Here is a 17,495-nt window from a genome sequence, read left to right on the forward strand (position 1 = left end):
GGTCTGGGGCAGAAGCCCTACTGCATCCGCTTCCAGAGTGGGCCAACTGCTTCCTCGGAGGATGGCAGCATGTGCTTGCCCTGCTGACCACCTCCATCCACCCTCGTCTGCCCTGCTCGCCCTGAGGTCAGGCAGGTAGGTGGCAGGGCAAGCTGGGCCCTTCCCTCAGGGCCGATGGACCCGTTAGGCTCAGTACCTCGGGCACACAATACTTCCAGGGGCCTGCAAAATACTTTTCACTTCTTTTAAAATCAGAAGTAAGAGATGAATTTCTAGGTTGGAAAAAAAGTTTTAATAAGTAATGTGAATATGTTTGTCTTCATCCCCACGTGGTCATCAAATATACATTTTTATTTTATTTGAAGGATGAGGGCCTACAAAGGTCTGGGTGCCCGGGGCCCACGGAAGTCCTAACACGGCCCCGAGTCCATGGTATCTATTCTGCTCTGCGCTCAAGCTGCTTCGTGGAGCCCTTCCCCCATTGGGAATGTGCCGGCCAGCCTCAGTTCACTTAGGATGGCAAGTCCCAGTATGGCCTTCCCTTGCTATGCGAAAGTAGAGCGTTCCTACGTTCCTGTGAGACTTGCAGAGGCTTGCATGCCATAAAGTGAAGAAGCAATTGCCATTAATATATATGGAAAACTTTTGAGCCTTCCCAGACCCCCAAAATAATCTCTCTTAAGCTTTTCAGGTGCCTTAAGACACATCTTGTGAAGGGATGGGTGAAATTGGTGGGGCTAAGGCACAGATGCTCACAGACACAGCTCAGAGCTCTGGCGGTTGACGCTGAGTTGCTGCCTGTGGTTCCCGGGGAAGGAGCCCGGCGGCTCCGCGCTCCCTGCTCGGGGCACCCCTGTCTCTACTCACTCTCCGTAACAGCTCTTCGGGCTTGTCTTTGAGCTAGTTCCTGGAGTAAGTGATGGCGGCCTTAAATACCTTTTCTCCCGCTCCCCACAGAGGGTACAGTCCCTGTCCCCCTACCAGTAAGAAGAGGGGCTCCCTGAGGCCAGAATTCTGAAAATGTTGGTGTATATATATATATGGGTGTCCTATTTCCGTGTATAGTTTGAGAGGTTCCCAGGCAATTCGGGTACTGACTGCCGGGCTCGGAAGCCTCCCTAAGAGCATCTCGCTCGCCTCCCCCGACCTTGAGAACCTCTGGCGTGGTGGAGATCCCAGGGGACAGTCGGTACACATTACAATGGATCCTTTTACATAACAGCGCCAAACTTTGTGGCACGTCTTTTTCTCCCCACCCCACCCAAATCCCTTGATTTCATCACAGCGCCTCCATTGCACTGACGCCAAGGCGCGTGCGGTCCCGGCGGGCAGCTTCTGTCTGGCTGGTGCCACTGGGGTCTCCCTGGGGCCGGGCTTTGCAGCGGGCAGTGGGGAGAGGCCGCCCAGGACACGCTCGCCTTCTGGGCTAGGGGAAGGGCCACGTGGCGCTCACACTGACCAGCCCTGGGCTTTGGGTCAGTCATGTCATCTCTCTGACCCTTAGCTTTGTCCTCTGTAAAATGGGGATCAAAGATACCCACCTACTTTGTCCAACCCCGAGACATTGCACAGAGGGCTCTGAGCCCCTGGGAGCTGCGGGGAAGACAGACTGTTAATATTAAGGCATAGCCACTTTTTCTCCATTTCTTCTTTTCCTGCTCTTTACCTTGGCACATAAAAGGCCCTTACCAGTCCTGTGTGTGCGTGTGTGCGCGTGTGTCCTAGCTTATTCATCCCAAATTGTTTTCCCCTCCCTCCCTCCTACAGACCCCAGGATAAATGGAACCTACCCTCAGGAGGACAGATAACACACATCAGCAGAGAGGGTGGTGAAATGCAGGATTGAAACATTATTTGGATGATGTGTTTCATAGTTTTCAATAACTTAGAAGCTTCTGGAACTAGGACTAAATCACCCAGAAAAAGCTCCTCTCCCTTTCTGTGAACAGTGTTTGGTAAGATTTCCCCACCCTCTCTCCCACCTCCAAAACGCCTTTTGCTCTGATCTCCACGTTCTGCTTCTACACCTTTGCATGTTTGTAAACTGCATTTTTGTAGAAATGCCTCGACTGTTTCATTAAAATGTTATGTCCCTCTACCAATCTGTGCACTTCTGGCTGTCCCTGCACAGTTTCATGTGACTCAGTTAACAGGCAGTGACCAATCTCAGCCCGCCCTCGCCAGGCTCCTGGGCTGGGCCGGCCGCCATCTTGACCAGGCCAGGGACTTGGGAAGGGGGGTGGACGCTCTTGTCGCCGCCCCAAAGAGCTGAAAGACTGGCAAGTTCTAGTCAGAGAGAACCCCCGAGGGGGATCTGTTACCAGGAGGCAGTGTCCCCAGTGTCTTGCCATAGGAGGGATTGTGCAAAACAAGGGACATGTCATCACAGGAAAATAAATCACTGGGTCCCTTTGGGCCCCTTTGATGAAAGACTGGTTTGACCCACTGGGTTTGGACAGCCACTTGCTGCTGACTTTTAGAAGTTTCTGGGCCCAAGTCTCTGTCTCTCTAAAGTAAGTCCTTGCCAAATGTTCCAGTGATATTTCTAAGGAAGGGGTAGGTTTGGGGGGGTGGGGTGATTAAACGCGCAGGAAACCACATCTTTAGTGCAAAAGCTATTTTCTGCAGGACCGGCCCGATCCCATGCCTTTGGCTAGGCCACAGTTGCCAGCTGGGAGAGATGGGGGACACAAGTGTCCTCCACCCACGTTCTCTGGACCACTCCTTCACAGCCTTCCCCAGGCCCCAGACCATGCCCCCGCTCTCCAAGATGGCCAAACCGTGGGAAATCTCATTCAGCTCCTTGCCTGGCCAGGGGCTCCTTGGAGGTCTCTGCCAGCACTGGTGGAGACCACAGAAGACTTTGGGAAAGATTTCCTTTGCTGAACACACAGGCAACACGGATCCGGGGCATTTTTGGTTTTTGGTGTTTATTTTTTAAACCCACTTTGTAGTCTGGGTTCAGCTGGAAAGCAGGACATACTGAGGGAGGGAACGTGGTCGCGTGAGGAGGAGTCTGCTGCGGCTGTGGCGGGAAGGCCCAGGCCCCTTCTCCAGGGAGGTAGGTCCCGTCGCCAGGCTCCCAGCTGGCTCAGGCGAGGTGGGCAGCCCTTGTACGCCAGTGTCCCAACCAGAGGAGCGGTCTCCTCTGCGATCTGCATCCTCAGAGGCCTGGGCAGAGGGCCCCACGAGGCGCCAGCAGCTGAGGCACAGGACTCTGTGGGCAGGCCCTGAGAGTCTGTCACACGCGGAACACTGGCCGGGTCCTGATGCCAGAGACTGGAATGTGGCGTCTGGGGCGGCCCCATGGGGCTGCTCCTCGCGGCGGCCTGGCTGGCGGGGTCCCCGCCCCTGCAGCTGCCCAGGGCGTGATCAGTGGTAAATTTCCCACACCCCACCCCCATCCCTCAGAGAAAATAAAATAAAATAAAAATTAGAATAAATACCGACTCGGCCAACATTTACATTTACACGGATGGACAGGGCGAGCCCTAAACCTCGAAGGTTTACAGACTGATCGAGGAAAGACGAACAGATGAAACTGGGCTTGGGGTGCACGTTCCCCACGGAGGATGGTGGGGTTCCCACCTTCCCCGGGGGGAGGTTAGGAGGCTTCTTGGGGCTGCGGTCCCAGCGCTCAGGCAAACCCACGAGGCCGAGGGGAGCAGGGCTGTGGTGAGCGGGCTGGCCGCCTGAGAGGAAAGCAAGGACTATCTGGTCTTGACTGGGAGGGGGACAGACTGAGGATCAACATCAGATGGCCGGACTTCGCCTCTTCACTGCGCCAAGAAAGCCGCGGGGTGAGTAGGGAAAACAACACAAGCCTTAGAAATGCAATATCCAGTTTTGCCTCCCATCAAATACATTCAGAGGTCAACTTGGATATGGCCTTTCTCACTCAGCAGAGGGGGGGGTCTGGCCTGGGGAGGGACTAGGGGTCTGAGGGGCGCCCACTTCTGCTCTCTGGTTCCTGTCTCCCTTGGGAGGCGGCCTCAGAGTCACAGATTTTAATGCTTTACTGTTTTTTTACTGTTATTTCCTTAAAAAAAATTTTTTTTTTAAATGTTTTCCTTCCATGTCCCAAAGAGTAGCAGCAACCTGCATTTAGAAAAACAGTTTACATTGTTATTTGGATTGGCCAGGAAGCACTTTCAAGCAATGGGATAAACTAGGCAAACCATATGTCTGGAGCCACCGTGACACGACACGTAATTAAAAATATATTTATATATGTATACATATTTATATCTTACTTCATCATACTCTGGTCCTAACAGTCAAGGAGGGGTGGCCCTGAGGCAAGACCACCAAGGAGGCCGTTAGGAGGAAGGGGCGTTAGGAGGAAGGGGCATGAGGCTCATGGTGCCCACCGTGCCACTGATCTCGGCTTTGCAGGGAACATCAGCGCCTGCGTGCTCGCTCTCTGCTCCATGGAACGGGCAGGAGGCCCTGTTCCCCTGGGTCATTCCGTTCCTCTGGGGCCCTGCTTTGTTCTCAGCAGATGCGCTCACACGCCGCGTGCACGCGCGCACGCGCACACACACATGCACACACACGCACGCACACCTCGCACTCACGCTCAAGGGGAGCTAGGCCCATTTCAGCCCCGTTGCAGTTCTCTGAGGGCTGCCTGGGGGCGGCTCTGTGCCTGGCGGAGGCGGCCTGACTCCTCCAGGCCACGAGGTCCCCGGGGCCCTCTCTGAGCCCTCCGACCTCGGTCCAGCTCTTCCCTCAGGGCCTCCCGTGGGGTCCCTGGTGTCCCTGGGCCCCATGCTGGGCTGAAGGTGCTTGCTGAGGAGGAAAGGCAGTGAGGAGAAGCTCAAGGAGAGTCGAGGAGGTGAAGGCCAGGGGCCGAGGCTACAGACCCATTCCAGGTAAACCTGTGTCCCCCACACATGTCCCCAGTACGCTCTGCCTTGGGACCGGCATAGGCTCCCATCCCGGGGCTGGAAGGTGGGTGGCAGCCGGTGGGGAAAGCCAGGGAGTACTGGGGGACCCGCTCCCCTCGCCCCACCCTACCTGCTCTCCCAGAAGCAGAGTCCACAGAGGAAAACCTCCAGCCCTCAACCCCTGGCCAGCCTGAGTGGACCAGGCAGCCAAAGCCCTCCAGTGACCCAGGGAGCCCAGAAGCTGCTGGGCTCTGAGGTGGTTTTACGGGGGCTTATCAAAGTACAGGCTCCAGGCCCCACAGCTGGGGCCGGGCAAATGCCCGTGACAACCCCAAAGCCAGCTTCCTAGAGCCTGACTTGCATTCTCCTCCAACAGAGAAGGGGCTCTCCCCAGGACCTGGCCCTTCCAAGGAACCCCAGTCTCGCTCGTTCCTGGCCTGGAAAGATGCGTCTGGTGGCCCCGCCGGCTCATTTCACTGCTCTACTCATGACTCAGTGAATGCACCGCCCCCCCCCCCTCCCCCCCGCCCCCAGCCCCGGGGCTGCAGTGCCCAGAGCCCTCCTGGAGCATACAGACCTTGGCTGTGGGGGGCCTCGGCTTCTGGATCCTGCCTGTGATGAGGCTGGGCCATCGACACAGCCCATTTAGCTAAGCTCCAAGTCCTGGGGAGCCAGGCAGCCCCCAACGGCCACTTTCCCCCTACTAAGCCGGGGACGAGACCTGTGTGTGGCGCAGGCAACATCACCTAGCGTTTTGGTTTTAATTTGCCCGTCCTGACTGTGCCCCATTCACCACAAGCCTCCCCCCACCCCCCAGCCCCAGCCAGGATGGGGTTTAACACACTCCTGGCGCCTGCCGCAGCATCAGCCCTTTGACAGAGCAGAGCAGGAAGAAGAGAACAGAGGTCCTGGAAGCCAAGGGCTGCGGAGCACAGGGTTCCAGGGGGACCCCCCGCCGGGGCAGAAGTTTCCAATTACCCTAATTGGCCACTGGCAAGCTATCTGTGGCTAGAATCCTTCCAGAGGGGGCCGGGTTTGATCTTCCACTAATCAGGGGGTCCTCGTGGTGCTGACTGTGTGATCACAGCTCGGACTCTTTTCATGGAGAGAGGAGACTTCAAAGCAGCTGACTTTTGAAAATAAAACAATAAAACACAAGAGCACGAGCAGAGCCGCACACCCCAGCTCCCCTCCCTGCGCCCCGCCCCTGGGCCTGAGGCTGGGGGGGCCACATGGAGGAGGAACGGGGAGTGGGGAGGGTGCAGCGTGCAGGTTCGAGGAGAAGCCTCCGTCCCCCAGGCCGAGCGTGGCGGACAAAGGCCGTCAATTACAGGCGGCTGGTGGGGACCGTGCCTGCTTTTGTCCTCCCGGACATCTGCTCTACGTCGCCTGCTGCCAGTTGGCGACCGCGGCTGACAGCAGGAACAATGCAAGCCCGTCTCCGACCCACTTTTTCAGCCTTCTGAGGTCCTTTCTGACCCAAGCGGTACCCCGGCGTGCTGAGCTGCCAGGGCCTTGGAGGAGTTACGCCCGATGAAACCCCTCGCACAAAGCCCTGTGGGGGACGCGGTTGATGGGAGGGAGCGGGGAGGAGCGGGAGTGGGGAGGAGACGACGGGGGGGGGGGGCGGTGGGGGGGGCCACCATGAGAAAGAAACATGCTTCCCTTATTGGTGTGAGCTGCCGCATGCGTGGGGCTGGGGGGGCTCGGATGAGGGGCGCTCCTCCTTCCCCGTCTGGCTCCAGCCTGGCCCCCGGCTCTGCCTGCTTTCCTCCCCATCTCTTTCTCCCGCCAGGGCCACCCCTGTCCTCCCGCCTGTCCATCTGGCCCTGGCTACCAGGGCCCCAGCTGCCCGCGGGCCGCCCGCCAGGCCCCCTGGCCGTCAGGCTGTCAGTTTCTGGATGGTTCTGTTGTAGTACTGCGTGATGGGGGGCGTCAGAGGGTTCCAGCTGTTGGCATGGAGCTCGATGACCTCCAGAAGCAGCGACCGGGTCAGCATCGACTCTGAGGGGCAGAGCATCTTGTCGCGCGCGCTGGCCAGGAGCTCGGTCATCATCTCGGGCAGCTGCTCCTCCAGCAGCCGGCCTGTGCTCTGCAGCTGCGGATGGGGAAGCGGGGCTTAGGACAGGACCTGTGCCCCCGGAATGGCCCCCTGAGCCACCCTGGTTAGGAGGGCCGGGGGCAGGGACAGGAAAGAACTGGATTATCTCTGGAAGGTGCAGGCCAGGCATCTGTGCCCCAGGGAGGACAGGAGGTGGAAGGAGTCAACTGTGAAAGCCCACGTTGACCGGCCGATCTGCCGCAGGAATGAGAGGGATTGGGTTATTGCCTGCTCCCCGGGGCTGAAAAGAGCCCTCACCGGGACCACGCCACTTCTGTCTTTCACCCAAGAAAGACTCACCCTCCTACCGGAAGCCTTGCCTGACCCCTGCCCAGACCCTCAATGGCTGACCTGCTCCCCTCAAAGGTGATCAGGCTGCACTGTGTTAATTTCCACTTGGTAGGATGTCTCTCTAGAAACGAGCTTGGTCATTATCACCTGCACGTCTCCGCACGGAACCTGAGAGCAGGGTTGTGGTCTCCTATTTCTCTCCTGCCCCTAATCCCACCTCCCAACCCCAGCACTGACCTCTGCCCACACTTGTGACATGAAGTGCGGGAGGGAAATATGAACTGGGGCAGAAGGCCAGCCAGAGGGCCCGCCCTCAAGAGGGGCCCCTGATGATGCTGAAAAGCTGCTGTAGGGAGGAAGGGGTCCCAGTGGTGGTCTGGATCATGCAGCCTCGGGCAGTAGCCCCTGGGGGTCCTCTCCACAGTATCTCGATCGCCATCTCTGCCCCCACCCCATCTCATCCCACCCATTTTTCAAGGCTCTGCCTTCTTCATAAAGTCCTCATCGACCTCCCTGGACCACCCTGATCTCTCGCCTCTGACTCCTCAGGGATGCATGCTCTGTACCCATACTTCTTCTCTACATGGTGTTGTCCTGATTCACAGCACCTCTGGCCCCCGAGAGCCTTGGGAGTGGCCTGGAGGCCGGGCAGAAACCACCTGAGAGGTGTGTTCACACAGCCCTGACAGGCCCGGGGTGCGCACACAGGAGGCACCTGTCCTCACGGCCACTCTATTCTAAATGACTGGGCTGGTTTCCCAGAGCAAGGTTTGCCCCTGAGGAAGATCCCAGAGGAAGAGTTTCAATGAGTAGTGGCCCCACTTTGGGACCAGGAGTGGCGCCTCCGAAGGGGGTGTTTTGTAGCAGAGGGGGCCAACGTGGGACCTCAGGCCTCAGGCATCTTCCCCAAACCCTGCACCACCAAAGCCAAGGGAGATATTTGGGGGCGGGGGTCACCTGGAATCTCTTAAGTCATTTATGTGGTGTGCCTAGTGCAAGGAGAAGGTGGTCTTGGCGACAGAAGGACAGTGCACAATGCCAGCACTTGGTCCTTCTCTCTAGAGAACCAGCCATCTCTTCCTCCAGCTAGTGGTGGGCTGGTCACCCCATCCACATTTACTCTGGTTTGGGGTTGATAATTCTGGATCCATGTCGGCTCAGGAAGCCATTCCCCACCAGCCCCATCTACACACCCTTGCCTGGGACTTGTGGGTACGTCCGGTGATCCTTCACCGCCCACAACTGTTAGGCGCGAGGGGCATGCCAGGTCTGAGGTCAGAGATGCTTACCTCCATTGAGCAGCACAGGACGGCATCTTCTTTCACATCCTGAGATTGCAAGAGCTGTAGAAAAGAGAGGCAGAGAACACTCCTGAGGGGGCGGCACGCCAGCTCCCAGGCCCCTGCAGCTGGCCCCCAGCCTCAGCCCTGATGCAGCCTGGAACAGACATGTCGGAGGGGAGGGCCGGGGAGACAGCCCACGAAGGTCAGAGGGCAGCAGGAACACAGCGATTTCTCTGGCAGGATTTGAGCAGCTGGAGGACCACGGTGGTCAGAGAGCCAGGGTGCCCTGGCCAGGTCTGAAGGCTCAGCCATGGTCTCGGGCGCTCCTGGGCCCTGGATTGAGGAGGACTTCCAGAAATCACGGTGCTCTTCTGCAAAACCACGGCTCTGCGGACTTACCCAGAAGCTGGAATTGCTTCCTGACCAAGGCCATGGCCAGCCTGCTTGGTGCTGGGACTGGCCATGCCCCCCATCCAGGCTTCCCTCTGCCTCATCTCATGCCTTCTCTCTCTCAACCGAGATATAATTCACACAACATCCAATTCTCCATTTTTAAGTACACAACTCAGTGACTTTCACTATATTCACAAGGTTGCGCAACCACAGCGTTACCTAACTCCAGAGCATTTCCATCCGCGCCCCCCAGCCCCTGGCAACCCTTAATCTCCTTTGTCTCTCTGGATTTGTCTATTCTGGATTTTTCACATAAATGGCATCACACAGCCTGTGTCTTTTGTGACTGGCTTCTTCCATTAACAGAACTTTTTTAAAAGATCCCCCGTGTGGTAGCATGTACCAGTCCTTTGTTCCCTTTTATGGCTGAATAATATTCCGCTATATGGAGAGACCACATTCTGTTTACACATTCATCAGCTGATAGACATATGGGCTGCTTCCCCTTTTTTGGCTATTATGAATAATGCTGCTGTGATCATTCGCGTACAGGTTTTTGTGTGAGCGCATGTATTCAGATCTCTGGGGGTCCTTACCTTGGAGCAGAATTGCTCGGTCATGTTGAGCTTTCTGGGGACCAGCGAACTACAGTGATTGCGCTATTTTGCATTCCCTCTAGCAATGTCTGAGGGTGCTGATTTTTCCACATCCTCACCAATATTTGCCATTTTCTGCTTTTTCATAAAATGTCTGTTTTTCTACTGTTCCCAGTGGAAACTTTCTTGAGGCACGGCTTCAGAGAAGCTCTACAGTCTTGTTCTCCACAAACCCCGTTGACCACCTCTCCCTCTGTCCCCCTGACTGGCCGGAACCGCTTCTCCCAAACCCCTATGTACGTGTCCACTGCCATCCCCCGCCACACTGATCATCACATCCCTGGGAGGACCCTGCGTTTGGATGATCTGCCACGGATGACTCTTCCCTCTGCTGGAACTCTCCATACTTGCCCACCCTTCAAGGCCCACAGCCTTCCTTGGAGATCCCTGGATCACCCCAGGCCCTGGTGCCCCCCTCCTGCTTCTCACTCCCCAGCTTTCCCACCCGCTCAGCATTCCACACAAGTGAAAAGGCATTTTCCAGTGGGAACTGCTCACTTCCTGAAGGCTGGGACAGTGCTGTGTTCCTATTTGCCACTTTAACACCTAGCCTGGCCCCTGACAACACTAGGGATTCACTCAATGTTGGTCAAGATGATTCATGCATTTTTGTTGTTGTTGTTGTTGTTTGTTAGTTTTAAAGGAAGGGTGGAGGGTAAGGAGAGCACAAGACGAAGGCACCTTTAGGGTGAGTGTCCTCCTTCCCTGAACGAGAACTGGAGTCAAGGTTTTTGACGCGGGTGTGACGTGTTCAAGCAGAGGTGGAATCACAGGGGGGCTATCCTGCTGCTAGCTTGAAATCCGAATTCTGCACGTCCTCCTCACCTCTCCCCTTCTCCTGTCATGTTGCATCCATCCACCCAGCCGGGGGCCCTCCCAGCAAGAGCCAGAAGCATTCACTTCAGGAGGGCTGAAGATTCAGGGCGAGCTTCGCTATGTGCCCCAGGGGCGTGCGGGGCATCGAGGCCACAGGAGGTCAGGGGACAGACAGGTCAGTGCTGGCTGCACTGGCCAGAGATGCTCTCAGGGCACAGGCCCCCTTCCCTGCCCTGCTCTCTCCCTGTATCTGTCAGAACTGGGCTGGCTGGCCACGGAGAAGTCATTTTGGTATGAAGGAACAGAGGTAGTCCTTGACCTGCTCAAACGAAAAGCAAGCGGAGAGCAAGGGACAATCCAGGGGAGGGAAACGGTGCCACCAACACAAAGTGACAGGCGTTGAGGCCACTGGCGTGTACGTTCTACTCACTGACACAGTCCTGACGCCCGGCCTCTGTGCTCTCGTCACTGGCCTCTTCAGCCACCAGAGGCTCGGGACCTTACTCGCTCGCTTTACTCAGGGCTCTGCCCAAATGTCACGGCACCAGCCAGGCACCAGCCCCGCTCACCTCCTGGCTTACTTCTTGCTGTCGCATAGCTCGCCCCTGACACATTATCTACTTGCTCGTCTGCTCTCTGTCTCCCCACCCCACCCCCGGCCCCGAGAAGGCAAGCTCCACCAGGGCAGGGCCTCTGTTTTGTCCCCCTTCGAGGAATGTGTCCTACACATGGACCCGGACGTGCCCCATGACACGGATACAAGGTTTTCGCTGCACAATCGTTACGGTAAAAGCAGCAAGGGGACTGGTTAGAGAACTAGAATGCATAGGCGTAGTGGGCACCCTGCAACACGCTGCTGTCCCTCGCCTCCCACACCCGGATCTGCTTCTGGAGTTCTCTTGCCTCCTGGAGCTGCAGACCCCCAAGGGGAGCCAGGGGAGCCTTCCACCAAGCCAGTGCCTGGTGGGCCTCTGGGAGGCACACGGGGAAGGGCCTCTCTCTCTCATTTAGAGGACCCAAGAAGCTTGAGTGAAGACCAGGAACCAGGTTCTGGAGAAAGCTGGGGGAGGCGAGTCACCTTGCAGCAGGCCTACCTACAGCATGTGGTCCCCACCCAACCCAGCCTGCTTGGGGAGGGGCTGGGGCGCAGACTGGGAGGGGCCCCTGGCCATCTAGAATAGGGTCAGCGTGGGAAAGTGAGCCTAGCCCTGTTTACTCTGCAGGGGGGATCGGGACTCATCTAGGGTAGGAGAACCCTGTAAGGTTTGCTGGAATTTCTTTCTGAACATAACTGTTCCCTAATAGGTTTTCTGTCGCACTTATTGGGGAAAAAAAAAAAAAAAGAAAGCCTTAAAAACTGCTGGTAGAAATGACAAGAGGGACACCTGGGTGGCTCAGTCGTTAAGCGTCTGCCTTCGGCTCAGGTCATGGTCCCGGGGTCCTGGGATCGAGCCCCGCATCGGGCTCCCTGCTCCGCGGGAAGCCTGCTTCTCCCTCTCCCACTCCCCTCCTGCTTGTGTTCTCTCTCTCGCTGTGTCTCTCTCTGTCAAATAAATAAATAAAATCTTTAAAAAAAAAAAAAGAAGAAAGAAATGACAAGAAAGGGGGGAATCTGGAAGAAAGGGAACTCTTAGAGATGGAGTACGTACTAGCAGTTGGGTGGGGAGGGGGGACCAGGCAGAGCTGGCAGCTCGTGGGAAGAAGAGTCCACTCTGGATGCATCTAGCACATCGGCTGACACACAGTAGGTGCTCAAGGGGGCTTGTCGTGGTAAGTTGAAATGCCCCTGGGATCATGTTCTGTCCTGAGATTAGCTTCTTAGGGGCTCTTGGGACAAGAGAGGTAACCTTATGGGAGTCCTGGCTGGAGACGGGGCCTGACAAGTACTAGATGTTCTGAAAGGTGATGGTTTCTCCCGCCAAGCAGTCCCCTGAGCTGCTGACAGCACGGCATGAAAAGCCTCCTTGAGCCTCCATATTGCTGCCAGCCAGGCCCCCGGCCCTGGTGAGCAAGTGCCCCCTTCCTCCCATTCCCTGTAGCCCCCCAGGCCTGGCCTGCCCTCTGCTTCCCGATGGAAGCTGGCAGCTGCAGGGCGGGCTCTCTTGTCTTTCGGCTCCTTCTCTTCCTGCCCCGCTTCCTTATGACTGGGCTACTTCCCTTCCAGTCCCTTCTTCTCCTCTGTGTGCCCAAACTCCCCGGCCGCCCGGCTCTCTCCCTGGAGGCCCTGGCTCCTGGCTAGCCAGGCAGGGGACAGACACAGGGTGGGGTGCTCTGGAGGGCCAGAGTGGCTCGCCTGGGCACTCAGGCAGAGCTGTGGGCAGGCTCCCAACGCCAGGCCTCCCCTCCAGCCTTATCTTCCACTTGGTTGTTTGGGAAAGTCTGTGCTAAGCCAACAATCACATCGTGCGATAGGCCCGCTTGCAAATGGCTTGCTGGGTTTTCTCAGGGAAGTGGGGGAGGACTGGGCTGGACCACTACACTGTTCCTTCAGAGCTGCTGGGTGCAGGGGTGTGAAGGGAATCTGCCGGGAGGCCGCAGACTGCTTCCTGCTCCCCCTGCAAATGCTGTCCTGGGCTCTCACGACCAGTGCTGGAGAGCAGCATCTCAGAGCCCTAGAGCTGAAAGGGGCTTCGGAGCGTGTCCCCCTCAACCTCCCTGGACCCTAACTCCAGAGCATTTTCATCCCCCCAGCCCCTGGCACCCCCTAATCTCCGGAAGTCACACCCTGCTGCTCTTTGTGGCGTAACAAGAGGCTGACCTCCACACCCAGGAGCCCTTGACACAACTCCACAGGGGCTCCCTCCCGAGACCCCTTTCACTGCCCCTCTTAGAGGCTCCCATGCATCTAGGCCATCAGCGGCTCCCCAAGAATCTGTCCCTACCTGTCGTTTGCAGGCAGTGTCCCAAGTGCGGGATCTTTCCACTCTTTTCCATCTTGGCCAGATTTACCTGTTCTGTGTTCCATTTCTTCAGCACTCTCCTTTTTGCCAAGGGACAGTCTGGGTTTCGATGAACAAATTCCTGCTGGTATGTTGAGGGGGGCCAACGAGCTCTCTTGTTTATGTATGCTCCATTTGCAATCTTTTGGAGACAATGCTTTCTTTTCTTTTCTTCTTCTTCTTCTTCTTCTTTTTTAATTCCAAGATGAATCTCAAAAAGTAATGGCAACTCGAACGGGTACTTGTCCACCCGTGTTCACAACAGGCAAGAGCAGGAAGCAACCTGAGCGTCCGCGGAGGGCGGGCGGGATGAACTCCTGTGGTCCATCCACACAATGGAATGTTCTTCAGCCTTCGAATGGAAGGCAGGGCTGACGCCTGCTAACACGTGGATGAACCTTGAGGACATGACGCTGGGTGAAATGAAGTGGTCACAAAAGGACAAATCCTATAAGGTTACACTTTTTTTTTTTTTTTTTTACAAGATTCCACTTCCATAGTCAGAATAGTCAAATTCATAGAGAGAGAGAATAGAATGGCGGTTGCCAGGGGCAGCCAGGTCGGGGGACTGGGGGCTCGGGGTTTGATGGGGACAGAGTTTCAGTTTGGGATGACAGAACGTTCTGGAGATGGATGGTGGTGATGGTGGTACAACGTGAACGTCCCGGATGCCGCGGGTGGTGATGGTGGTACAACGTGAACGTCCCGGATGCTGCTGAACTGGCTAGAATGTGGCTAAAACAATCAGTTGTATGTCCTGTATACTCTACCACCATAACGAACTGGTTAAAGTCAGTCGTGGCCGGGGTGGGCCTTGTGGGGTGGGCAGGCCATGCTCTGCCTGGGCAGGACTCCCTGCCCCCTGCTGCCACTCAGGAAGAGACGCTGCACCGATGGAGAAGGCAGGGTTGCCCCACCTGGGGGCTGCGGGCCCTGGAGTGGGTGGGAGGGCCAGGCCTCTCATCAAAGTCTCCGGCAGAGAGAGGGGTGTGGGCAGGCAAGCCACCCGCGCCCTCGAACAGCAAAATGTGTTTCTTGGATGGGAATCCAAGGCAATTGTGCGAGCCCACACAGTGTTTGTTCGGAAGCTAATGCATTCCCGTCCTATTGTCTCTGCTGGAGACTTGTTGTGGGCACACCCATCATATCCTCCCTGGCGGAGAGGCCAAGGTGCTCGCCGTCAGGCTGTGGGAGGCCCGACAGTGACGAGGGAGACAGGCTGCCTGGTGGCAGCATCCTGGAGTCCCCGGGGGAAGGTCTCCAGGGCACGGGCATGCTGCCCAAGGCGAGGCAGGATGTAAGCCGGCTGGTTGCTGGGGATGCCACCCCGGGGGACGGGAAAGAGGGTGCTGATGGAAGGACCCAGGGGGCTGCCTCCCTTTGCGGGAGGGGAGTGATTACCGTAGACGGCCATGTCTTGCCTTTCCATTGAAGAGTGGGTGCCACCTTGAGACGGGCTGGCTGGTCCCCGCGTCCCCCCGCACCCTGACCCCTTCAGCTCACCGACAGCACAGGGTTTCCACCTTGTAGAGCAAACCCACGAGGCCTTATGCAGCCATAGCCAAAGTCCAGCTCAGACCCTGCCTGCGGGGGCCTCTCTGCTTTGGGCAGGGGGTGAGGGAACGGCAACCAGAGAGCACAGCGAGGTTTTAGAGAGCATGCGATGTGCTCGCTTTCTGGAGAACGAGCTCACAGAGCCCCGATGGCCTGGCTGCGTCTACGGAAGGGCCAGGGAGGTGGTCTGGAAGCATGGAGGACATTGCAGGAAGGTAAGAGAGAAGTGACAAGAGTGGGGGTGGGGAGAGGTCTGCAGTGGCCACGGGAGCCACGGTGCTGACGGTGGAGAGAGAGGAGATGGCCGTAACACAGGCAGAGGGGCTGGACCAGTGACTGGGGTGAGGAGCTGCATGTGACCACCGGCCCCTCAGGAGCACCCTTGGGTTCAAGTCCCAGCCCTTCCATCCTGCGCCTCTGCTGGACCTGGACCGGCATCTACAGCTAGGTCTGGAGGACAGCACGGGAACTGATGCTCTCCATACTGACCCTGACTCATCACGGAGAGGGTCTATTAGTCTGGGTCTCTTCAGGAAGGCAGGAAAGGAGATAATCTATCCAAAAAAGGCTGTCATCAAAATTGTGCAGCGGGCTTAGAGTCAGAAGACCTGCTACTCACTAAGAGTAACCCTGGGCATGTCACTTAATCACTCTGCACCTCACTTTCCTCGCCTGAGAATGGGGATAATACCTGCCTTGAATTGTTTTGAGAGTCAACTGAGATCATGTCTGTGAAGGAGCTTTGAGAAGTGCAAAGCTTGATCCAAATGCAAGGTGTGATTATTGTTATTAAATCTGTTTCTTTATAAACATATATTTTCCTTGAAGATCTTGGCACAGTCTTTATGTACCATCCCATTTACTCTTGTGACGCTCTTGTGGAGACAGGGAAAGGCCACGGCATTATTATCTCTATTTAATAGACAGGGAAACTGAGGCGTAGTAGTTAAGTGGCTTGCACAAACCAGACAGGAAGTCTGAGAAGAACTAGAAGGTGTTCAAGAGTCCTGGGTCAGCATCCTTTCTCTTGGAGAACTATTTTAATTTTGCTCACATTTGCTAATTCTTATTTTGGTGGCCGGAGCTCATAATCCTTAATTTGGTTGACCAGTGATAAGAATCAACCTGGACCTTCACAAAATTGAATTGATTTTACATATTCTTTGTTTGCATTGGCCATCGTCTATACACCCAACCACACATCTATCCACTGTACGCATCCACATCCCCATTTACTCACCCACCAAGTCATTAGTGCATCTATTCACCCAGCTCTGCAATCATCCATCCACCAGCATATCCATTTATCCATCCATCCATTCTTCTATCTACCCACGCATGCATCCAACTTTCCATCTACCTACCCATTCTTTCATCCATCTATCTACACACTCACCTACTTATCCATCCATCCAACCATCCATCCATCCATCCATCCTTCTATGTAGCTATCTTTTCAACAACAGTCATGGAACACCTACTTTGTGCTAAACATTGTACAACTACAGGATAACAAGAAGAATGAAACTCGGAACTCATAGTCTAGCAGGGGGAAATCAAGAGATTGTGCTAGGTATATGGGGTTGAAGCACGGGATGGAATGAGGATGGAGAACATGCCAGGCATATGGTATAAGAAGGAGCATACGGCATATGCACAAAAGCAAAAAAAAAAAAAAAAAAAAAAAAGTGAACTAGCAGAGTGCACTGGTGAATAACAAGTCTTTCAGAATGCTAACATATATAGTGCTGGGGGAGAGAGAGAACATGATGACAAAGAAGGCAAGGGCCACATCCTAAAGGTCTCCTAGCTGCCATGATACTGTGTTTTGATTTTATCCTAAGGGATGGGAAAGCCACCGAGAGATGTTTAACCGGAGAGTGCATTTTGGAAGGTCCTTTCTTGCACAGTGTGGCAAACAGAGGGTTGCAAGCAAGGGGACAGTGAGGAGGCTGCTGGGAGAAATCACAGTGCCTTCAATCGAGGCAGGAGAGATGGGAGGACACACGTTTCGGAGGCAGAAGTGAGGGTGAGGAGGACAATGTAGAAGATGGATAATCCCCATTGGGTTTGGCCAACCGGATGAATGGGGATGCCATCAGTGATCGTGGGAAGGCATGAGGAGGTGGTTTGGGGGGATGTGAAGGAGTTCAGCTTTATTGAATTCATGGTTCTGGGGATGATTGGGGAAGATGACTTGTGGGAGACTGGCAATCCATGATCATCAGTGCCAGGTCAAGGCCGTAGGTGTTAAGCGAGATGAGCTGGAGGAAGACCCAGATGAGAAGAGGAGAGGGTAAGGGCTCCAAACCTGGACAGGGTGGTGGAGGAGGAGGAGGAACTCCTGAGGGAGCACAGGGACACTCAGAGAGCTAAGGGGAATGGGAGGAAGTGACGCCATGGAAGCCAAGGAAGTTCTGAGAAGTACGAGGTCAGTGGTGTCAAATGCTCAAGAGAGGTCAAGTAAGGTGAACAATGACCAGGGCCCCCTGGATCTGGTGATTAGGGCGACCTTTGCCATGATGACTTCAGAGCAGGGGTAGGGACAGATGGAAGGCTGGATCACGGAGGAC

At 55.8% G+C, this 17,495-nt stretch overlaps 1 protein-coding gene across 2 annotated transcripts in view; it reads right to left on the reverse strand.

Moving 5' to 3' along the window:
- Positions 1-6,549: 6,549 nt before the first annotated feature.
- The window catches only part of CTIF (cap binding complex dependent translation initiation factor), a 210,614-nt gene continuing 199,668 nt past the window's right edge, over positions 6,550-17,495 (reverse strand). For both annotated transcript variants that reach the window (XM_028098331.2, XM_028098329.2), the window contains exons 10-11: positions 8,571-8,624; positions 6,550-6,987 (exon numbers count right to left, since the gene is read on the reverse strand). In XM_028098331.2, coding sequence (XP_027954132.1) covers positions 6,772-6,987; positions 8,571-8,624 — 270 coding nt within the window. In that variant the 3' untranslated portion in view covers positions 6,550-6,771. The remainder of the gene's footprint in view (positions 6,988-8,570; positions 8,625-17,495) is intronic.

This window comes from Eumetopias jubatus, unplaced genomic scaffold (assembly GCF_037043125.1).
Source record: "Eumetopias jubatus isolate StellerSeaLion01/CBP00866 unplaced genomic scaffold, mEumJub1_p1.0 scaffold_16, whole genome shotgun sequence".
In the NCBI taxonomy this organism is placed as follows: Eukaryota; Metazoa; Chordata; class Mammalia; order Carnivora; family Otariidae; genus Eumetopias; species Eumetopias jubatus.